The 25,097-nt window shown below is 42.7% G+C and overlaps 2 protein-coding genes across 3 annotated transcripts in view; both read left to right on the forward strand.

The window, feature by feature from the left end:
• Window positions 1–13,763: 13,763 nt before the first annotated feature.
• Window positions 13,764–15,606, forward strand: LOC115147838 (ankyrin repeat and KH domain-containing protein 1-like). The gene is made up of 3 exons (XM_029690114.1): window positions 13,764–13,768; window positions 14,290–14,419; window positions 15,203–15,606. The coding sequence occupies exons 1-3, from the start codon at window positions 13,764–13,766 to the stop codon at window positions 15,365–15,367; spliced, it is 300 nt and encodes a 99-aa protein (XP_029545974.1). The 3' UTR covers window positions 15,368–15,606.
• A 4,185-nt stretch (window positions 15,607–19,791) lies between these two features.
• Window positions 19,792–25,097, forward strand: part of LOC115208480 (serum response factor) — a 31,309-nt gene continuing 26,003 nt past the window's right edge. For both annotated transcript variants that reach the window (XM_029776562.1, XM_029776563.1), the window contains exon 1: window positions 19,792–20,655. In XM_029776562.1, coding sequence (XP_029632422.1) covers window positions 20,200–20,655 — 456 coding nt within the window. In that variant the 5' untranslated portion in view covers window positions 19,792–20,199. The remainder of the gene's footprint in view (window positions 20,656–25,097) is intronic.

Genomic DNA, 25,097 nt, shown 5'->3' on the forward strand with positions numbered 1-25,097 from the left:
ACCCACTGAGTTGATGATGGCTCCGAAAGCCTTTTGGAGTGGGTCTGTGGACTTTTCCATGTGAATATTAAAGTCACCAAAAATTAGGATATTATCTGCTATGACTACAATGTCCGATAGGAATTCAGGGAACTCAGGGAGGAACGCTGTATATGGCCCAGGAGGCCTGTAAACAGTAGCTATAAAAAGTGATTGAGTAGGCTGCATAGATGACATGACTAGAAGCTCAAAAGACGATAACGTCGTTGTTTTTTTTTTGTAAATTAAAATTTGCTATCGTAAATGTTAGCAACACCTCCGCCTTTGCGAGATGCACGGGGGATATGGTCACAAGTGTAACCAGGAGGTGAGGCCTCATTTAACACAGTAAATTCATCAGGCTTAAGCCATGTTTCAGTCAGGCCAATCACATCAAGATTATGATCAGTGATTAGTTCATTGACTGTAACTGCCTTTGAAGTGAGGGATCTAACATTAAGTAGCCCTATTTTGAGATGTGAGGTATCACGATCTCTTTCATTAATGGCAGGAATGGAGGAGGTCTTTATTCTAGTGAGATTGCTAAGGCGAACACCGCCATGTTTAGTTTTGCCCAACCTAGCTCAAGGCACAGACACGGTCTCAATGGGGATAGCTGAGCTGACTACACTGACTGTGCTAGTGGCAGACTCCACTAAGCTGGCAGGCTGACTGATCTTCCACTCTCACAGGGTAACACCGTGATCCTGGTCGTTGTGGATTGTTTCTCTAAGTCCTGTTGTCTCCTCCCTCTGCCCGGTCTCCCTACGGCCCTACAGACTGCGGAGGCCTTGTTTACACACGTCTTCCGGCACTACGGGGATATAGTGTCTGAGGATATAGTGTCTGATCGGGGTCCCCAGTTCACGTCTAGGGTCTGGAAGGCGTTCATGGAACGTCTGGGGGTCTCGATCAGTCTTACTTCAGGGTTTCACCCCGAGAGTAATGGGCAGGTGGAGAGAGTGAACCAGGATCTGGGTAGGTTTCTGCGGTCCTATTGCCAGGACCGGCCAAGGGAGTGGGCGGTGTTCGTGCCCTGGGCCGAGATGGAACAGAACTCGCTCCGCCACTCCTCCACTAACCTCTCTCCCTTCCAGTGCGTACTGGGGTACCAGCCGGTTCTGGCGCCTTGGCATCAGGGTCAGACCGAGGTTCCTGCGGTGGACGACTGGTTCAGCCGTGCGGAGGAGACATGGGAAGCCGTCCTTGTCCACCTTCTGCAGGCCGTGATGCGCCAAAAGAGGAATGCAGATCGCCACCGCAGTTAGACCCCGATGTTCGCACTGGAGGGGCAGGTTTCGGGTCTGGCTCTCGACCTGAAACCTGCCCCTCCGCCTGCCCTGGCGGAAGCTGGGTCCGCGGTTTGTGGGGCCATTTAAAGTCTGAGGAGAGTGAATGAGGTTTGTTATAGGTTACAGCTTCCACCCAATTACCGTATTAACCCCTTGTTCCATGTGTCTCTCCTCAGGCCGGTGGTGGCTGGCCCGCTCCAGGAGTCTGAGGTGCGGGAGGTTCCTCCGCCCCCTCTGGACATCAGGGGGGCCCCGGCGTACTCCATTTGCTCCATACTGGATTTGAGGCACCGGGCGAGGGGCCTTCAGTATCTCGAGGAGTGGGAGGGGTACGGCCCAGAGGAGAGGTGCTGGGTTCCGGTCGAGGACGTGTTGGACCCATCTATGCTGCAGGAGTTCCACTGTCGTCGTCCGGATCGCCCTGCGCCTCGCCCTCCGGGTCGTTCCCGAGGCCGGTGTCGACGCGCTGCTGAAGCCGCGCATCGGGGGGGTACTGTCAAGACTTCCGCCGAAGTTGGTCCCTCTCCTTGTTTGGGCGGCGTTCGGTGGTCGAAGTCACCGACCTTCTAGCCATCGCTGATCCTCTTTTCATTTTCCTTTGGTTTTGTCTTGTCTTCCATCACACCTGGTTCCAATCCCATCAATTACATGTTGTGTATTTAACCCTCTGTTCCCCCTTATGTACTTGTCGGTGATTGTGTATTGTAAGTGCTTGTGCACGTCTGTCCTGGTGTGCGTCGGGGTATGTTATTTGATTGTTCTGTTTTCTGGTGGGTTTTTTTCTTATTAAACTGCACCGTTTGGAAACACCGTTTTTGCTCTCTTGCGTCTGACTTCTCTGCCGCCAGTACGCACCCCTTACAATCTGGAGCATCAGCATTTGTGGGTTTGATTACAGGCTCAAAATGGCCAGAAACAAAGTACTTTCTTCTGAAACTCGTAGTCTATTCTTGTTCTGAGAAATGAAGGATATTCCATGCGGGAAATTGCCAAGAAACTGAAGATCTTGTACAACACTGTGTACTACTCCCTTCACAGAACAGTGTAAACTGTCTCTAACCAGAATATAAAGATGAGTGGTAGGCCCCGGTACACAACTGAGCAAGAGGACAAGTACATTAGTGTCTAGTTTGAGAAACAGACACCTCACAAGTCCTTAAAACCTCTCTCGGGTATGTGGGACGATTTCGTCCCACCTACGTAACAGCTACTGAAATTCCAGTGGCGCGATTTTTGAATCGTTAGAAATACTATTACTTCAATTTCTCAAACATATGACTATTTTACAGCTATTTAAAGACAAGAATCTCGTTAATCTAACCCCACTGTCCGATTTCAAAAAGGCTTTACAACGAAAGCAAAACATTAGATTATGTCAGCAGAGTGCCCAGCCAGAAAAAATCATACAGCCATTTTTCAAGCTAGCATATCATGTCACATAAACCCAAACCACAGCTAAATGCAGCACTAACCTTTGATGATCTTCATCAGATGACACACCTAGGACATTGTGTTATACAATACATGCATGTCTGTTCAATCAAGTTCATATTTATATAAAAAAACAGCTTTTTGCATTAGCATGTGACGTTCAGAAAAAGCATAACCCCCGCAAACTTCCGGAGAATTTACTAACAGTTTGCTAAATTACTCACGATAAACGTTCACAAAAAGCATAACAATTATTTTAAGAATTATAGATACATTACTCCTCTATGCACTCGATATGTCCGATTTTAAAATAGCTTTTCGGATGAAGCACATTTTGCAATAATCTAAGTACATAGCCCGGCATTACAGGGCTAGCTATTTAGATACCCACCCAGGTCAGCCTCCACCAAAATCACATTTCCTATAAGAAAAATGTTCTTACCTTGCTTGTTCTTCATCAGAATACACTGCCAGGACTTCTACTTCAATAACAAATGTTGGTTTGGTCCCAAATAATCCATCGTTATATCCAAACAGCGACGTTTTGTTCGTGAGTTCTAGAATGCTTCTTCACGGTCTCGCGCATGGCGCATTGGCGTGTCAAAAATGTCTAAATATTCCATTACCGTACTTCGAAGCATGTCAACCGCTGTTTAAAACCAATTTTTATGCCATTCAACTCGTAGATTAGTGATAATATTCCGACCGGGAGTATGCATTGAGCCTAAACAGCCGAATAAAATTTCTCCTCAGGAGCGACTCGTGCACGCGCCTCATTCAAAGGTCCTCTGAGTCGACACTTACAAAAGGTGATAATGTGTTTCAGCCTGAGGCTCCCTCGTAAACCTTCAGGTTTTTCGCGGGTTCTGAGAGCCTATTGGAGCCCTGGGAATTGTCACGTTACAGCTAAGATCCTTACTTTTCAATAAAAAGATGCAAGACGCACGACTCCTTGTCAGACAGGGTACTTCCTGCTTGAAACCTTGTCAGGTTTTTGCCTGCCATAGGAGTTCTGTTATACTCACAGACACCATTCAAACAGTTTTAGAAAATTCAGAGTGTTTTCTATCCAAACCTGAACATTAATATGCATATTCTAGCTTCTGAGTTGGTGTAGGAGGCAGTTAAAAATGGGAACATATTTTTTCCAAAATTCTCAATACTGCCCCCTAGCCCAGACAGGTTAACTGGCAGCTTCATTAAATAGTACCCGCAAAACACCAGTCTCAACGTCAACAGTGAAGAGGCGACTCCGGGATGCTGGCCGCAGTTGTAAATGAGAACTTGTTCTCAACTAGCCTACCTGGTTAAATAAAAGTGAAATAAAAATGTTTAATAAAATAAATGTAGATATTCCATTAAACATAAGCCGTTTCCAGCTACAATAGTCATTTACAACATTAACAATGTCTACACTGTATTTCTGATAAATGTTATGTTATTTTAATGGACTTTAATGTGCATTTCCTTCAAAAACAAGGACATTTCTAAGTGACCCCAAACTTTTGAACGGTAGTGTATATATTTTTATTGAAATGTTTTTTGATACATCTTCCCAATCTAAATCAAATAATATGGTAGCTTAATGACTTCAAATGTTTTTTTAACATCATAATAACATTGTTGCACCAACAGGAGTAAGTAACACGAATTAAATGGAGGCCTCAAATGCTCAAATCTAAGGCTAAACCCTTTACAAAAATAATTTACTAACGTGATATGATGAATCATTTTGCTCACAATGTTATTTCCCTTAATTTAAATTGAATAACATTAAGTGACACTTTGGATTTAGACACACCACATTATTCATGGACTCCTCAAACATATGACACACTAAAATGGTGTGATTAGCTAATAACTGTATTTAATATAGACCCCTCCCCGATAACAGTTTGCCACTGGAGAGAATATGTAAGGTCCTTGAATATCTTCATAATGAGTTATTTTCAAGGCGGAAACAGCAATGACATAAACCTGAGGGACACACATTATACTTGTAAAATATATTTTTTATTTCAATAGCCTTCTTTGTTTTTATTGATATATACAATATATTAAATCATTTTGCATTCAAAGTAATAGATACACAGTACCAGTCAAAAGTTTAGACACACCTACTCATTCAAGGGTTTTTCTTTATTTTTACTATTTTCTACATTGTAGAATAATAGTGAAATCATCAAAACGATTAAAATCACATACAGAATCATGTAGTAAACCATAAAGTGTTAAACATATCAAAATATATATTAGATTTGAGATTCTTCAAAGTAGCCACCCTTTGCCTTGATGACAGCTTTGAGTAGATATGTCCAAACTTTAAATCCCAAAACATGTCATTAAGACTATACACATCGCTACTGGGACAAGCCAATTTACTTACCCAAGTACTTTAAACAATGCAGCAACATACTCTCGTGCATGCTTCTCGTGCATGCTTCAGTATTGCGTGCCTCAAAGCGAGCATAAAAGGCATTTAGCTCGTCTGGTAGGCTCGCGTCACTGGGCAGCTCCCGTCTGGGTTTCCCTTTGTAGTCTGTAATAGTTTTCAAGCCCTGCCACATCCGACGAGCGTCAGAGCCGGTGTAGTAGGATTCAATCTTAATACTGCATTGACGCTTTGCTTGTTTGATGGTTCGTCTGAGGGCATAGCGGGATTTCTTATAACCATCTGGATTAGTGTCCCGATCCTTGAAAGCGGCAGCTCTAGCCTTTAGCTCAATGCAGATGTTGCCTGTAATCCATGGCTTCTGGTTGGGATATATATGTACGGTCACTGTGGGGATGACGTCGTCGATGCACTTATTCATGAAGCCGATGACTGAGGTGGTATACTCCTCAATGCCATTGGATGAATCCCGGAACATATTCCAGTCTGTGCTTGCAAACAGTCCTGTATCGTAGCATCTGCGTCATCTGACCACTTCCTTCTTGAGCGAGTCACTGCTACTTCCTGCTTTAGTTTTTGCTTGTAAGCGGAAATCAGGAGGATAGAATTATGGTCAGATTTGTCAAATGGAGGGCGAGGGAGAGCTTTGTATGCATCTCTGTGTGTGGAGTAAAGGTGGTCTAGAGATTTTTTCCCTCTGGTTGCACGTGACATGCTGGTAAAGATTTGGTAAAACTGATTTAAGTTTGCCTGCATTAAAGTCCCCGGCCACTAGAAGCGCAGCTTCTGGATGAGCATTTTGTTATTTGCTTATGGCCTTATTGAGTTGGTTGAGTGCGGTCTTAGTGCCAGCATCGGTCTGTGGTGGTAAATAAATGGTTACGAATAATATAGATGAGAACTCTCTTGGTAGATAGTGTGGTCTACAGCTTATCATAAGGTACTCTACCTCAGGCGAGCAATGCATCAAGACTTCTTTAATATTTGACATCGCGCACTAGCTGTTATTGACAAAAAGATACACATCCCCACCCCTGGTCTTACCAGACGTAGCATCTTTGTTCTGCCGGTGCATGGAAAATCCCGCCAGCTCTATATTATCTGTGTCGTTGTTCAGCCACGACTCGGTGAAACATAAGATATTACAGTTCTTAAAGTCCCGTTGGTAGGATAATCTTAATCGTAGGTCATCAATTTTATTTTCCAATATTTTCCCATTTTATTGCATGTTAGCAAGTAGAACGGAAGGCAGTGGGAGTTTACTCGCTCGCCTACGTATTCTCAAAGGCAGCCTGATCTGCATCCTCTTTTCCTCTGTCTTTTCTTCACGGAAATGACAAGGATTTGGGCCTGTTCCTGGGAGAGCAGTATATCCTTCTTGTCGGACTCGTTAAAGGAAGTAATCACTGTTCTGATGTCCAGAAGTTATTTTCGGTCATAAGAGATGGTAGCAGCAACATTATGTACAAAATAAGTAAAAACATAACTTACAAACAACGCAAATGTCACGACTCCTACCGAAGGTGGCTCCCCTTCCTGCTCGGGTGGTGCTCGGCGGTCGTCGTCACCGGCCTACTAGCTGCCACTGATTGCCTTTTTTCCCCTTTCTGTTTATTGGTTTCACCTGTTTTGTGTTAGACTGATTAGTCGGGTCATTTTAGCCAGTAGGCCTGCCTGCTCTGTGTGCGGGATTGTTTGTGTGTTGCATCTGTGCACGCTCGTGTCTCAGGTGTTTCGGTCGTGGGTTTTCTCCAGACTGTTTCAGTCCCCAGTGTTTGGGGCATTTGTTTTGTGTGTGCCCTGTATCTTAGTGGGGTGGCTTATGTTCGCCGTTTGTGCCAATAAAGCACTACCCTGTACTCTCTGCTTCCTGCGCCTGACTTCGCACCCACTACACCCAGAGCCTTACAGCAAAAAATATAACAAAATAGCACAATTGGTCAGGAGCATGTAAAACGTCAGCCATCCCCTTCTTAAAATGTTTGCAGTATAAAGAGGTTGTATTGTGTTTTAGCATTGGTCAACAGTTCAATATCAACAAAACATGTATGATGTGTAACCATTTGTATTCTTAAAGTGTTTTTAATGGTTGCAAAGGGACGCAAATGCCACCGCAATTCAAGAATGACCCGGCCAATAGCTACACTGAACAAAAATATAAACGTAACAATTTCAAATACTTTTCTGGGTTACAGTTCATATAAGGAAATCAGTCAATTGAAATAAATCAATTAGGACCTAATCAAATTACTGGGAATACAGATATGCATCTGTTAGTCACAGATACCTTAAAAAAAGGTAGGGGTGTCGATCAGAAAACCAGTGTGTCCACCATTTGCATCATGCTGCACGACATATCTCCTTCGCATAGAGTTGATCAGGCTGTTGATTGTGGCATGTGGAATGTTGTCCCACTCCTCTTAAATGGATGTGCAAAGTTGCTGGATATTGGTGGGAATTGTAACACGCTGTCGTACACGTCCATCCAGAGCATCCCAAACATGCTCAATGGGTGACATGTCTGGTGCAGGCCATGGAAGAACTGGGACATTTTCAGATTCCAGGAAAGGTGTATAGATCCTTGCGACATGGGGCCGTACATTATCATGCTGAAACATGAGTTGATGGCGGTGGATGAATGGTACGACAATAGGCCTTAGGATCTTGCCATTGATAAAATGCAATTATGTTCGTTGTCCGTAGCGTATCCCTGCCCATACCATACCCCACGCCACCATGGCGCACTCTGTTCACAACATTGACATCAGCAAACTGCTCGCCCATACGACGCCATACACGCTGTCTGTTTAATCAGCTTCTTGAAATGCCACAACTGTCAGGTCGATGGATTATCTTGGCAAAGGTGAAATGCTCACTAACAGGGATGTAAAGAAATGTGTACACAAAAATTAAGAGAAATAAGCTTTGGAACATTTCTGGAATATTTTATTTCAGATCATGAAACATGGGACCAACACTTTACATGTTGTGTTTATATTTTTGTTCAGTATAAATACAAAGTTTCTCCCATACCCCGAAACATCTGAACCTTTTTCTCAATGATCCACTCATTGAATGCCTAAGCCAGGAAGACACACAGTATGTGTGCATTCTATCTTTTTATAGTTTTATAGTAAGTCAAGGGTCATTTTCAACCAACTAATGGATATACATAGTTCAAAGAAACCCCAATGCTTTTTTTTAATCAAAAATGTAGTACTGCACTTTAGTGTGTGAGGTTAGTTAGTTACAGTACCTATTGAAAGTCTACACCCACTTTAACTTTTTTATCATTTTGTTGAGTCACAAAGTTGGATTGAAATAGATTAAATTGTATTTTTTGTCATTGATCTATCCAAAATACTCCATAATGTCAAAGTGAAAATGTATAAAAAAATATATAACTAAAATCTAGTTGTTGCATAAGTATTCACACCCTTTGTTTAGGCAAGCCTAAATGAGTTCAGAAGTAAAGTTTGGCTTAACAAATCACATAAGTTATATGAACTCACTCTGTGTGAAATAATAGGGGTTGACATTATTTTTGAATGACTAGCCCTTCCTTTGTCCCGCATACATACAACATCTGTAAGGTCCCTCAGTCAAGTATTGAATTTAAAGCACAGATTCAACTACAAAGACTATGGAGCTTTTCGAAAATTTCATAAAGAAGGGCAGTGATTGGTAGATGGGTAACAATAACAAATCAGACATTGAATTTATCTTTAAAGCATGGTCAAGTTAATAATTATTCTGTTAATAATTATTCCGATGCAGTTGTCCTTCTGAACTAAGCTGCAGGACAGGAAGGAAACTGATTAAGGATGTCACCATGATGCCATTGATGATTTTAAAACAGCTACAGAGTTCAATGCCTGTGATGGGAGAAAACTGAGGATGGTTCATCAACATTGTAGTGACTTTACAGTAATGACCTAAATGACAGAGTCAAAAGAAGAATAAATATATTCCAAAACATGCATCTTGTATGCAACAAGGCACTAAAGTAATACTGCAACAACAACAAAAACACATCAAAGTAATACACTTTTTGGCCTAAATGCAAAGCCTTATGTTTGGGGCAAATACAACACAACATGTCACTGAGTAACTGTCTCCTCATTTTCAAGAATGGTGGTGGCTGCATCATGGTATGAGTATGCTTGACATCGGCAAAGACTGGGGAGTTTTTCAGGATGAAAAGAAACAGGATGGAGCTAAGAACAGTGTTGTGAAATCTGTGAATGTATTGTAATGTTTTTAAAATTGTATAACTGCCTTAATTTTGCTGGACCTCAGGAAGAGTAGCTGCTGCCTTGTTTGGGAGAGGAATTCACCTTTCAGCAGGACAATAACCTACAACACATAGTCAGATCTACACTAGAGTTGCTTACCAAGAGGACAGTGAATGTTCCCGAGTGGCCAAGTTACAGTTTGGACTTAAATCTGCTTGTAAATCTATGGCAAGACTTGAAAATTGCTGTATAGTCATGATCCCCAACACCTTGACAGAGTGTGAAGAATTTTGAAAAGAGGAATGGGCAAATATTGCACAGTACAGTTGTGCAAATATCTTATGAGACTTACTCAAGAAGACTCACAGCTGTAATCGCTGCCAAATGTGTTTCTAACATGTATTGACTGAAGGGGATGAATACTTATCTAATCAAGGTATATTAGTGTTTTATGTTTCATTCATCTTTAAAAATATATATAATTGTTCTTCCACTTTGACCTTACAGAGTATTTTGTGTAGATTTTTGGCAAAAAATGACAATTGAATCAGTTCTAATCCCACTTTGTAACGCAACAACATTTTAAGAGAAGTTCAAGACGGTGCAGACTTTCTGTAGGCACTGTCCGTCCAATGATGTGTATAAACCCTTGATTTTTCCAATGCTATGTAATGACCAATAAGAGGTTTTGAAGCCCCCGGCCGCCATATTGGCACTCCCCAGAAGGTGCAGTCCTCCATAGGAATGAATGGAATTCTACAGTATTTCATTAAAATGTCTCAAGGACAAAATTACATGTATTTAAGTATTTATTTGTTGTAGTGGGGATAGTAATATTAGTACTCTCCTAAAAATATATTTTAAGGAATATGTTTGTTGAGTGGATATGTTTATAAAAAAATGTAATGTTCAGTTCAATATAATTTAAAAGTATGCGTCAAGGAGTCTGTAATAGAATATACTTGTCAAAAACTAATGTAGACGATTAATGCATGTCTCATCAGTGTGAGAAATGTGTCAGTGTGAGATGTTTGTTCACTTGAAAGGAGGCCTAAACTTCCCTATGCACATTGCAATAACAATTGCTTTAACACAACTAGCAAGTTTTCTATTTAACCAAATCATAATTTAAGCATTGTCAGCAACCTGTGAGAGGCAGCTATAACTCTGAGGTAGATGCGGACGTCTCACTCGTTTGACATCCAGGTGCACTATACAGTCCGTCTTGGAGCCCTGGGACGTAACGGTCTCGTTCAACTTCCGTGTCCAGTTCAACATACACTCGAGGGCTCCCCCTGGTGGGGCCGTCCTGGTGCGCTATACGGTCCATCTTGCAGGGTCATGGCTAGAAGGGATGTGGAAGTGTATTCAGATCTGGACGGATTTGCATTGCCAAAATCCCAAAGTATCCCTTTAAATTGAACAAGCTGCAGTATGGCTGTGATGGTGACCCCTGTCGTGCATCGACTCCTGACAAACTGGCTGCCCTGCTGATGGAGAGGGGCACCAAACTGGAGGAGGTCAATGATGAGGGATACATTCCACTCATAGAGGCTGCACGAGGAGATGGTGGCGCTGTTTTGGCACAAGGTATGGCCTTCTCTCTCTCCCTCCCTCTCTGGAAATTAAGCCAGTGCTTCTGTTTTCGAGATTTTACCTACCATGTCCAAGCTCAGTGTTGAGGCAAAATACAAAACCCCTCATTCTGAAACAAAATTGATTATATTCAGGTACAGTTTTAAGCTCCTGATCTTATTGAGTTGAAAAGCTGGCTTTTCCAAAACAATTTGAAATAATTTTTCTGGGGTCAATAGCCAACAGTGGGAATAGATTAGTACTCCTTTAAAAGTGTGTTACCTGCAAAACAATCTTGAATCCTCCCTCTGTTGTCTCTGTTTTCTGCAACTGCCAACATCAACTGCTGGGGCCGACATCGAACTGGGCTGCTCAACGTCTTGAGCCGAATACTGCTGGATGCAGGTGAGCAGAACCTCTCCTAACTGGACTGCCTCTCTGTTTGGCTCTCTCAAACCAAACTACCAATCTCTATTTGAGATTCTCTCATCCTCAATTCATCCATTATCGAAATTCACTTGGCTATCACCAAAACCTCCAGAGTTTTGCTTTGTTAACCTGATCACACACACAACCGTCTGTGTGTAATTTGACACCTGTGCTCTTGTCCTCAGGAGCCAATGTCCATGCCACAACAGCGACAGGATATACGGCGCTGACGTACGCCTGTGAGAACGGATGTGGCTGAGTGCTGCTGCAGATGGGGGCTGACCTGGTGAGACCTCACCCTCTGGCCTCATCTCTAGGAAACACAGTTCATGTCAATACACAGCCTTTTTGCAGGAGTTGTTCACACGTTTGCATAAGTATGGGTGTGCTTCCCGAATCTCACCATATTCCCTTCATAGTGCACTACTTTTTACCAGGGCACTCAGGGCTCTGGTCAAAAGTAGTGCACTTAATAGGGCATGTGTCAAACACAAGGCCCGTGGGCTGAATCCGCCTGTGACACAATTCTATCCTGCCCGCGGCATGATTTGGGTTGTCAATTCATTTTGGCACGCTTCCATACCGCCCCGCGATGCGCTGCACTACAAGCCACAGCAAGCACTGCGAACATGATGCACGCCAAACAGCAGTGCATTGCCACACACCTCCCAGACTCACACACACACCCACACTAGAGCCAGCCAGTGCGATGTATCATATCATCACTAATGGCACTGACCAAATCTTCTACCGACCCGAAAGTTTAAAGGGTTATAGGCTTAACGTCCATGCCAAGTTTAGCTTCTGAAGAGTCATTGCTGTAGCCTACAGAAAATGTAATCTTGCTTATCAACCAATTGTAAGATAAAGGATTCACACATGGGTATAAATTACTACTTAATGACAATAGGACACACAAGCGAGTATAAATGAGTCAACAGTTGAGTCATCTACTTCATACAATTACAGCCTGATGCGCTTGCATCTGTGAATTCAACGTCAATTACGCCGCTTTTGTATGTCCTGTTAACAGCACGCAGCGGAGGGAAAGTGTACATAGATACATGCGACAGTCCTAGCCAGGCTACTAAAATGTTGCAGTCTGGTTTCGGTTTTTAAACTTGACAATGAATAACCAAAAAACGGTATGTATTAATTTGTGAATGTTCATCACCCATTTCGAATGATATGTTGCAAATTCAAAATTTGGATTATATGTTACGAATTTGAAAAACATACAATATATTACGAATTTGCAAAACGTATGATATGTTACGAATTCTAGCTAAGTGGTTTATGTTAGCTAGCTCGCTAACATTAGCGAGCTGGTTAGGGGAAGGGTTAGCTAAAAGGGTTAAGGTTAGGGTTAGGTGAGGGGTTAGCTAAAAGGGTTAAGGTTAGGGTTAGGTGAGGGGTTAGCTAAAAGGGTTAAGGTTATGGTTAGGGGAAGTGCTAGCTAACATGCTACGTAGTTGCAAAGTATCTAAAAAGTAGTAAGTAGTTGAAAAGTTGCTAATTAGCTAAAACACTATAGATGTCCATGATGAGATTTGAACTCTCAACCTTTAGGGTTGCTAGACGTTAGCATTGTACTCCCACACATCCACCCCAACCAACCAACCAACCAACCACCCTACTTTGTTTTTTTGCCTTAAGTAAGCATCTGTCTTATGTAACCATACAGTACCAAACGTACCATATCATACTAAATTAAGTATTCCGGATTTACATACAATAATACGAAATGCTCTGAGACCAGGTTGGTGATCCATCCATGCAATCCAAAAAAACAATAAACATGTTTTATGTTTAAATGTTTCAACAACCTAGCTACGTTTTTGTTATTTGGAGTTTTGATTAGGGTCAGCATATTATGCACATCTAGCAGCAAAGGCTGGACATGTTATTTATCTCTTCTTTTGTTTTAATATGCTAAATTGCTATATACAGTATCCTACAGTATGTACATAAGTAGACATTACAAAGGGCTATCTTTTTTTCTAACTAAACAATGGCCAGTTTGCGTGGCAGTTGTATGCATGTTGTTTTGTAAAAACAAACCTAATAGGCTATGTCTGGCCTGCAAATTTGTTGTGTTTTTTTCAATATGGCCTGTGTGCTGATTCAGTTTGACACCCTTGTTATAGGGAACAGGGAGCCATTTAGGGCGCAGCCTGGGTGTTGTTTAGATGCATGACTGCTTGAATAAGCTCATGTGTTTCCATGTGCCCGTTTTACTCACTCCTGTTTTTCTGTTTGTCTTGCAGAAACATGAATCGGAGGGGGGACAGAACCCCTCTAATGAAAGTCAAGAAGGACCAACGTTTGGTGAGGTCATTTGCAGAATCCAAATTGGTAGCATTGTGTATCCTACTTTTGTGTCAAATAGTTATGAAGTAATTGTGGTCAGTTAACAAATACTATGTTTTGTTTCATTTTTGCCCGGTGCTAGCCAAGGCCAATGTAAATATGCATGTATTTTTGCTAATAAAGTCTTACAATTGGTAACATTTTTAGCTGAATGCACATGCATTTAGATGTTATTGCGTGTTGTTTTTTTCAGTCACACTGTGGCATGAAAGGAGATCCATAAAGTTAACATCGACAGCATCTCTGAGCCTGAGTTCCTGTCGAGTAAACCTAAGGAGGGCTCACCTACGGAACTCTGCACTCACAATTCCATTTAGTTTCGGAACTGAATGACCATTCTTATGGGGAAATCAAATGTCTTATTCAACTGAATTGAGATTAAATTGATCTGTAACTCTTGACTTACTCTGGCTACTCCCAGTGTTGAATGGGGCAGTGCATTTCCTCAAAATCAAGGTGGTCCCTGACAGTTGGAAGACGGACATGAACAAGATCTTAGAATCGTCCAGCAGCAACGAGGAGGACACGGAAGGAAAGGAGAGTGAAGAGGAGAAGGAGGTGCTAAGGGTGGTCACACCATCGTGGTGTCCTACCTCCTCAACTACTCCAACAACATCCTGTCGGTCCCCACGCAAGACCTATATCAGCTCACACACCCCTCCCATGACACCTCTCAGGTAGGGACTGCTAGTTTACTAATAGACAAATAACTACTGTACTTCTACAAACATGTTTGTTTATTTGCCTGGATGGAGTTGTATTGACACCAAGTTGATACCAAATATTGATACCAACTATACTTTTGTAATGTAATAACTACCTCTTCCCCTACTGTATTTATTTATTTATTTATTTTGCTCCTTTGCACCCCAGTATTTCTACTTTGCACACTCCTCTACTGTCAAATCTACCATTCCAGTGTTTTAATTGCTATATTGTATTTACTTCGCCACCATGGCCTATTTATTGCCTTTACCTCCCTTATCTCACCTCATTTGCTCACATTGTATATAGACTTATTTTTCTACTGTATTATTGACTGTATGTTTGTTTTACTCCATGTGTAACTCTGTTGTTGTTATATGTGTCGAACTGCTTTGCTTTATCTTGGCCAGGTCACAGTTGTAAATGAGAAGTTGTTCTCAACTTGCCTTCCTGGTTAAATAAAGGTGAAATAAAAAAAAATATATATATATATCTCCTTACATCTTACGAGTTCCAAGCTCTGGCCATGGTGGAGCCAGACAGAGTATCTTCTAACGTTACAACACCTGCACCCGTCATCACAAAACGTCAGCCCAACAGTAAATATAGGTCTAACTTTGTTAATTCCCTGACCAAGAAGACAACTAGACACCAGTTGACTACACAAGGCATCAAAGCGTTATACTGATTACTGTAATATTAGATGGTACAACCTTGTAACTAGCTAGTTGTGTTGTCCTGTGTGGCTGTCTCAGGTGGCTCCAAGCAGAGGCAGTGCCCTCTACAGGATAACCCTGTCATTGCAGACGGTCCAGACAGACATGCCCCCCTTCCACCCGTACCAGCCCTTGGAGTCCATTGTGAAAGAGACAGAGTGCAAGCTGATCTCCAGCCATAGAGAAGACCCAGCTGCAGAATAAGATGATCCTCAAGGAGCAGTAAACTAAAGAGTACATGAAGGCCGAAGGCCTGAAGGATGACCCGGGCAGCCCCTTCGCACTTTGGCCTCCCAGCAGTCCAGACTTTAGTACAGCAGACTACCCCGACAGCTCCAGCCCTGACCTGCTGATGCTGATCGTGAGTCAGCAGTAGATGCTGGGGCAGCAGTTGACAGGCCTGGGACCGGCCTTCTCACCCAGGCCCTCGACGGACTACTAGTGGCCTTCCCCCCACGGATTGTCACAGACATGCCGGTTGATATCATGGCAGGTACAGTGCCTTCCGAAAGTATTCAAACCCTTTTCAGCACATTTTGTTGTGTTACAAAGTGGGATACAAATGGATTTAATTGTCATTTTTTGGTCAACGATCTATACAAAATACTATAATGTCAAAGTGGATGAAAAATTCTAACATTTGTAAAAAATAAAATGTAAAAAAAGGAAAATAAATCACTTGAGTTAATACACCTTTTGCAGCATTTACAGCAGTGAGTCTTTCTGGGTAAGTCTCTTAGAGCTTTGCATACCTGAATTGTACAATATTTGACCATTATTCTTTTTCAAATTCAAGCTTTTTAAATTCTTCAAGTTGGTTGTTGATCATTGCTAGATAGTCATTTTCAAGTCTTGCCATAGGTTTTCAAGCCGATTCCTGGTCAAAACCACTCAGGAACATTCAATGTCGTCTTGGTAATCAACTCCAGTGTATATTTGGCCTTGTTTTTTAGGCAATTGTCCTGCTGAAAGGTGTCTGTTGGAAAGCAAACTGAACCAAGTTTTCCTCTAAGATTTTGCCTGTGCTTAGCTCTATTCTGTTTATTCTTATCCGATGACAAGAACACCCATAAAATTATACAGCCATCACCATGCTTGAAAATATGAAGAATGGGGGGGTCAAATACTTATTTCCCCCATTAAAATGCAAATCATTTTATAACATTTTTGACATGCGTTTTTCTGGATTGTTTTGTTGTTATTCTGTCTCTCACTGTTCAAATAAACCTACTATTAAAATTATAGACTGATCATTTCTTTGTAAGTGGGAAAACGTACAAAATCAGCAGGGGATCAAATACTTTTTTCCCCCACTGTAACTCTGAACCGGATGCTGGATGCTGGATATAACTCTGAGCCGGATGCTGGATGTAACTCTCAGCTGGACGCTGGATATAACTCTGAGCCGGATGCTGGATGTAACTCTCAGCTGGACGCTGGATATAACTCTGAGCCGGATGCTGGATGTAACTCTCAGCTGGACGCTGGATATAACTCTGAGCCGGATGCTGGATGTAACTCTCAGCTGGACGCTGGATATAACTCTGAGCCGGATGCTGGATGTAACTCTCAGCTGGATGCTGGATATAACTCTGTGCTGGATGCTGGATGTAACTCTAAGATAGATACTGGATTTAACTCTGAGCCGGATGTTGGATGTAACTGAGCAGGATGCTGGATATAACTATGAGCTGGATGCTATACTGGATGCAAAATCCAGCATCCAGTATCCAGCTCAGTGTTACAGACCCTACTGCAACCTGTCAGACCTGGGGTCTGTTCAGTAGGGTGCATTGTTACAGAACGTCAGCAGTTTAGATAGAAACATATTGCGTGAACAGGTACGCTATATATTCAAAAGTATGTGGACACCCCTTCAAATTAGTGGATTCAGCTATTTCAGCCACACCCGTTGCTGACAGGTGTAAAAAATTGAGCACACCGCCATGCGATCTCCATAGACAAACACTGGCAGTAGAATGGCCTTACTGAAGAGCTCAGTGACTTTCAACGTGGCCCCATCATAGAATGCCACCTTTCAAACAAGTAAGTTCATAACATTTCTGCCCTGCTAGAGCTGATCCGGTCAACTGTAAGTGCTGTTATTGTAAAGTGGAAACGTCTAGGAGCAACAACGGCTCAGTCCCGAAGTGGTTCCAAACTGCCTCTGGAAGCAAGAACTTCGTCAGGAGTTTCATGAAATGGGTTATCATGGCCGAGCAACCGCACACAAGCTTCACCATGCACAACGCCAAGCGTTGGCTGGAGTGGACTCTGGAGCATTGGAAACACTTACTCTGGAGTGATGAATCACGCTTCACCGTCTGGCAGTCCGACGGACAAATCTGGGTTTGGCGAATTCCAGGAGAACGCTACCTACCCCATTGCATAGTGCCAACAGTAAAGTTTGGTGGAAGAGGAACAGTGTTCTGGGGCTGTTTTTCATGGTTCGGGCTTGACCCCTTAGTTCCAGTGAAGGGAAATCTTAACGCTACAGCATACAATGACATTCTAGATGATTCTGTGCTTCCAACTTTGTGGCAACAGTTTGGGGAAGGCCCTTTCCTGTTTCAGCATGACAATGCTTCTGTGCACAAAGCGAGGTGGTTTGTCGAGATTGACTGGCCTGCACAGAACTTGACTGGCCTGCACAGAGCCCTGACATCAACCCTATCAAACACATTTTGGGATGAATTGAAACGCCAACTGCGAGCCAGGCCTAATCGCCTAAATTCAGTTTCCGACCTCACTAATACTCTTGTGGCTAAATGGAAACAAGTCCCCGCAGCAATGTTCCAACATCTAGTGGAAAGCCATCCCAGAAGAGTAGGGGCTATTATAGCAGCAAAGGGGGACCAACTCCATATTAATGGCCATGATTTTGGAATGAGATGTTCAACGAGCAGGTGTCCACATACTTTTGGTCATGTGGTGTATGATTGTCTGTCAGGTAGAGTATGTTGGAATTGAATATGAGACAAAGTGTTTTTATGAACTTGGTGCATGAGGTTGTAGGTCACACCACGTTCTTAAGGCATTAAGGCAGCAAGTCTTGTGGCAGAATGACAATGCACAAGTGGAGGCTGCTGAGGGGAGGGCAGTTCATAATAATGTCTGGAACCAAGCAAATGGAATGTCATTAAACACATGGAAACCAATTGTTTGCTGTATTTAATACCATTCCACTCATTCCGGTTCAGCCACTACCACAAGCTTGTCCTCCCAAGTAAGGTGCCACCAACCTCCTGGAATGCACATCTCGTTTGGAACCAGTGCTGGAGAAAGTGTTTGCAATTTGCATCAAAATGCAGCATGAGTGCTATAACAGTTGTTGTATGTCTGGTTACATGCAAAGTTTGCCGTGCATAAAACCTGAACAAAAAAGAAACGTGGCTTGCCTTACAACCTCCCTGACTGTGGAAATCATACTTATACCGCCACCTTGCGGCTACAGCAAAGCCTACAGTCTTTAGTGAAACTGAATTTGTTTGACGAATCTCTTCAAGACAACTCGTAGAAAGATACATTTGGAATACATGCATTGAAATGTCTCTTATTCCCCAGAATTGTCTACTTCATGTTGCATGGTTGTTTTCCTTTTAATTCACATGGTGTCCCAAATATGGAATAAGAATCGATATGCGTCCAACACTGTTGACAAATGCTGTATGTCGTTTTATTTACTGTTCCAATATGAGTAAATAAAAAGGTACTGCTGTGATTAAAAATGTTAGAGAATTTATCATCACATTTACGCTGGGGTGTATTTGACTTGACGTCCTATTTTCAGAAGACAGGAAAAGTTGGTAGTTTACGGGTAACACTATTCAAACGTCACTGTGGGGAAAAAAATACATTACAGAGTTTGCCATTTTAAAATAACTTTTATCCAATTAAAACACTCATTTTGTCTCTTTTCAATGACGCAACTAGGTGGATGCCTTTTCGTCCAATCACAGCCAAGTTAAGGGCAAAGATTATCTATTATATTTACAAGATAACCGAGTGGCCGCTCTTAACAATGGAAATACATGTCCTCAATGATTGAAGGCAGGCGAGATCAGGTGGGACCTTTCTAGCAAATGAGAGGGCAGATACGCGTGATAATAACATGTACAACCACGTTGTTTTTCTCAAAGTTGCCTTGAATGCCATATGAATCCACTTATATCAGTCCATTTGTAACGCCCTAACCATGACGAAACTTATATTCGATGTCTCACGCAATTCGACACTGTCATGGACCTTTATACAAAAGGGCTGATCTCACGCAGACAGATTTGGGACGGAGTAAATGCTCTCGCTTCTTCTCTTCCTCTCTGCTTAGGGTTCGGAGCTATGACTCACCAAATAAGGAGCGACAACACCATAAAAGGAACTGTATGGCTGTATATGGCGGAAAGTAGATCTCGAAAGAACGTTTCCCCAGATAGAATTCATGCGCGCTAAATGTGTTACTCTTGTACATCTAAAATGTATTTTCAAAGGGAGACTATTTCCAGATGTTAATAACATAAATTATCTATTTTGGAAGAGAGACTGGGAATGGTCAAGCGTTTTCGTTGTGAACTATATGTGATCGCGGAGTAATACCAATGGGTGTAAATTGAAATGTCCTTATGTGGAGAAGAGTAGGGGGTTGGGTTTGATTAGTTGTAGGCGGAAACAACTTCTAACTGCAACTTTGCACAGTTATGGTAAATGTATATGCCATGGATAATTTCTTTCATTTACACTAATCTGTGCTAATTCATTTGATCGTGTTTCCTAAAGCTCACAGAGAACACGCAACAGCACTATATTGCTAGCTAGCTAGGCTTTACTTGTTGATAAAGTCGCTAGCTAAATGCCATTTAACTAGCTAGCTATCTCTCGGTTAGTTGGATTTCAAGGCAATTTGCACCAACAAATTGAGGAATGGACCGTTTTTGAATAATTTCTGTTCGATCACAACATCGCTCATTTACGCATAGACCCAGTGGGTCCATCGACCGCGGCGGCGCGAGAGGTTTGAAGGCCTGGGGGACAGGTTCGGAATGTTGGGGGGAAACGGGGCAGGAATAGGTACAAGAGCAGGGGGCGCACGACCTGGAAATGGGACTGGGTTGACCGCTCTGCAAGTTAATAACCCAGGAACGAACATGAGTGGTGCCGAAGGTGGAAGGTTTGACGACCGAATTAGAGAATACTCAGCCGAGGTGGTGTACAGCGGCTCTGAACCAGAGTCCGACTCCGGGGATGATGATGATACCATGGGTTCAGCCGGGGACCGAAGAGGGGTGAAACGGGAGAGAGCTGAGATGGAAGTCGCTGCGTCGGCGACGTCTGTGGGGCTACCACCGGGAGGTTATGGTGGTGTCACGGGAGGTGCAACTGGGGCAAAGCCAGGCAAGAAAACCCGCGGACGAGTCAAGATCAAAATGGAATTTATAGACAACAAACTTCGGCGGTACACAACTTTTAGCAAGAGGAAGACTGGCATTATGAAGAAGGTCAGTAGTCTATCTCTGTTTTCATTGCAGACATGCTGCCAACCTGTGCTCATGCGCCCACACCTGCGCAGACGTTCCATTTCACAGCCACAAGTGTTGGCGCTATGGTAAAAATTCATAAAAACCAAAATGTGCTTTTTGGTCTTAATTTAAGGAAAGGCGTAAGGTTAGCAGTGTGCTTAGGTTTAAAATCAAATTTAAGAGAAATTGTAGAAATAGGCGGGGGTTGTGGTAACTAGTGATGACCAGATAGCTAACTAATTGATTTAACCTTTTATTTGATCACTGAGTCATACTGAGACCAAGGTCTCTGAATTGCATAAATCACAGGAAAATGCACATCAAAATGCAAGCAGAAAGAAAAACACGGTCATAAAAAAACAAACGCATTCATCAGTAATAAGGTCCTCAATCAGCTTTCTGAATTGCCATAGAAGCACCAGAACGTCACATTTTGAAGATTGTTCAACAAATAAGGTACAAGAAAGGTAAATCTGCTTTTAGTTAACTCAGTAGGGGCAGCCAACCCTGAGACTGGGTGTGGTAACTTGTATGTCTCAAGTTTAGTAATGACGTTAGGTACAGTGGGACTTTATGTAAAAGGGCTTTATAAATGAGAACATGGCAATGTATCAGCCTACGTGACATCAGCCTACGTGACATCAGAGGGCCAACCAACTTTCTGGTAGAGAATGCAGTGATGAGTAAATTATCGCCCGTAATAAAGCACTATGATAAACTGCATCTAACGGCTTTAATGAAGTGGCAGCTGCATTCATATAGGTGATGTCGCCATAGTCTGTTCAGTCGACGTCGTCTGTCCTAATCTGCCTTCTACTATTTAGCGAGAGGCAGGACCTATTTCTATAGAAGCCTATTTTTCTCAGCTTCTTAACTAACTCATCAATATGCTTTTTAAAAGACAGCTTTTCATCTATCTAGATGGCTAGATATTTGTAAGCACTGACACGATCAATATGGACACCATCCAAAGTTCATATGCTTAAATCATCAGACATATTTTTATGCGCTCTAGAAAACCACATACTGAGTTATAGCTGCATTCACTACTAATTTGCCAAAGTGTTTCTGTAATACAATAAAGGCAGACTGTGGTTCAGATAGAGCCTGGTCAACCATGGGGGCAATAGCCTATGCAACAGTATCATCGGCGTACAGGTAATATTTTTTACAGACCAGTCTATTGTTAATGTAAACATTAAAGTACAGGACCCAGAATCGACACCCTGCGGGACACCTTTTGTAATTTCCAGGAAACCTGATTTAACACCATCAATAGAGATTGAGTTCTATCTGCCAAGTATAATTTTTTTCATGTGGTAACTTACAGCGAACTCATTTGAGTTCAATGGCCCTATTATAGATGTTATTGATAACACAATGTTTTCATAAAGGGTTCTTGATTAGGCTGTCCAGAGTAGCTACTTTTCATGAGCTGCTATATACTTCCAGGACTTGATTAGCTTTGTAGAGCAATTCCGCTTCTACAGAGGCTCAATAGAGACTGGTGAGAAGAACATTTTAATGCATTCCGGCAATCACCTCCCCGAAGTTATAGCCCAGTAAAAACCTGAGCATGCAAATACTTGCTGCCAAAGCCACTTTCTTTTCAAGGTAGCTCAATATTGTTTGATCTGGCCTGTTTGGTTAGGTATGACACTATTTGCGTTTAGGTTGGGTCATCATGTGTAGGTCGATAACCTCATCCTAGATAAGTCTGTCAAATGGGACTACAGCAGCAGCAGCATGCATGTGTTCCTCAGGCCTGTGGTCACGTGTCAAGTTTTAATGTCACGTGCACAAGTGTGGTGAAATGCCTTGCAAGCTCTACAAAAACATGCAAAAGTATGAAGCTATATACAGGGTCAGTTCCAATAGCATATTTACAATATGCAGGGATACTGGGGTAAGGTGACTAGGCATCAGGATATATGATAAACAGCAGTGTGTAGCAGCAGTGTAAATGATGATTGTGTGTGTAGAGTCAGTATAAATGTGTGTGCTGGAGTGTCAGTGCTATTTAGCAGTCTTATGCCATGGGGATATAAGCTGTTCAGGAGCCTGTTGGTGTCAGACTTGATGCAGAGACAAGTCTTTGGTGGCTTGAGTCTTTAATGATTTTCCTGGGCCTTCCTTTCACACCACCTGATATAGAGGTCCTGGATGGCAGGGAGCTCTACCCAGTGATGTGCTGGGCTGTCTGCACTACCCTCTGTAGTGCCATGCGATTGAGGGCGGTGCTGTTGCCATACAAAGCAATGATTCTTTTTTAAAGTCTTTATTTAACTAGGCAAGTCAGTTAAGAACAAATTCTTATTTACAGTGATGGCCTACCAGCGAGCAGTGGGTTAACTGCCTTGTTCAGGGGCAGAACGACAGATTTTTACCTTGTCATCTCGGGGATTCGATCCAGAAACCTTTTGGTTACTGGCCCAACGCTCTAACCACTAGGCTACCTGCCACCCCAAAAAATAATGCAGCCAGTCAAGATGCTCTCAATGTATAACTTTTTCAGAATTTGAGGGCCCATGCCAAACCTTTTCAACTTCCTGAGGGGGAAGACGCGCTGTCGCCATTTGGACCATTTTAAGTCCTTAGTGATTTGCACACAAGGAACTTGAAGCTCTCGACCCTTGTCCGCAGGCTAATAAGTGTGTGGTGAAGGAGATCACTTGGGTTGAGAAGCAGGGAGGTATTTAGGTTGGGAATTAATGATTCCTCCTCAAAGGGGCTTTAAGCTCAGGGAACTTGGCCAGTTATCTGTTAGGCTACCTAAACTGTACTATGAGTAGATTTACCTCAAGGCCTTTGCAGACTGTACGGTTTGCAAATACAAAATGTCCATGTCGTGGGCATATTCTTAGGTCATAAACGATTGTCGCACGTCTTGGCTCGTTCAGTGTGTCCGGGTCTAGGTCTGCTCCGACAAAGTTCTAGCAGTGTCCGATTTTTTTTTTTTGTTGTTGCCTTTTTTATCATGTAGTGTGGCTGGTGTTACGAGCTGATCTCGGTGATTGGCCCAATAGGAACACAGAACCAGCACTGAGTATGCACACAATAATACGATTATTGTGAATATTCAGATTTAATATAGTAGTTTGATTTAAACGTTTAGCCTACATGCTGTGCAAAAATGAAAAATGTCCCTAATCTTGTTTACATGACACATCTGCATGAAATCAGGCCACCTGATGGGATTTTGATAAATACACAATGTTCTACCACAGCAACCATGTTATTTTGAGGAAGCCTGTTTTTGATTCTGAGTTCGTACATGTAAAGTTTGTATGTGAACTATTTGTAAGATGCATACTTTTAGTTGCATACTTTCAGTGAACTCCGTTCACTCGTGCCTGAGCATAGAGTGAGGCTGGTGCTGCCGGCACATGTGCAGCTCAAACACACCGCTGCAGTTGACGTAGCCTCGCAAGCTAATCGCCGAATGTGACGACAGAACTGAAGCAAGTCATACAATCTGGCCAGGTTGATATCAATATTTTAATTTGGTAATATCGCACAGTGTAACGCGATAATCTTAAGACCGATTCTGACGTACAGTCTGCAAAGGCCTTCAGGAGTTAAACAATCCCACTCAGGGCAGGGGTACTTCACAGATTTTTGTACCCAGGTGTGCTGTATGCAGCAGGGAGGGGCAAAAAAAACAAGTTTGGCAACCTCTGTTACAAAATACAGGCAAGGAAAGGGGCTACCTAAGTCAGTCAGTTGCACAACTGAATGCATTCAACCAAAATGTGTCTTCCACATTTAACCCATCCCCTCTGATTCAGAGAGTTGCAGGGGGCTGCCTTAATCGACATCCACGACGCCCGGGGAGCAGGTGTCTTTGGGGGTTAAACTGCCTTGCAGATTTTTCCCCCTCTTGCCACTAGGCTACCTGCTACCCCAGGAGGCTTTGGATCGCTTGGAAAATCAGACTGCAATGTGGAAGATGGAGTAAGGCGCTGCTTTGATGTGCCACACATCTTTGAGCTATCACTGCTCCTCCATGGTGCACTGCCAACGCAACCCCCCCTCTTACAGAGCGATACTGTGTGGGTGCCTAGGCAACCACAAGGTTCCTTCCCCTCTGCAATGATGCAATGCCACTTGTGCATATAGTGTGTGGGAAAGGGGATACCTAGTCAGTTGGACAACTGAATGCATTCAACCAAAATGTGTCTTCCACATTTATCCCAACCCCTCTGAATCAGAGAAGTGCAGGCAGCTGCCTTAATTGACGTCATCAGCGCCCAGAGAGAAGTTGTTGTGTTGCTCAAGGGTGAACGGCAGATCTTTCCACCATGCTGGTTTGGGGATTCGAACCAGCGACCTTTCACTTACTGGCCCAACGCTCTTAACCACTAGGTTACCTGCCGGCCCAGGGTTGGTGTGTGGGTGGGTGTCCACACAAATGACAACCT

The sequence above is a fragment of the Salmo trutta genome, chromosome 14 (genome assembly GCF_901001165.1).
Source record: "Salmo trutta chromosome 14, fSalTru1.1, whole genome shotgun sequence".
NCBI lineage: Eukaryota > Metazoa > Chordata > Actinopteri > Salmoniformes > Salmonidae > Salmo > Salmo trutta.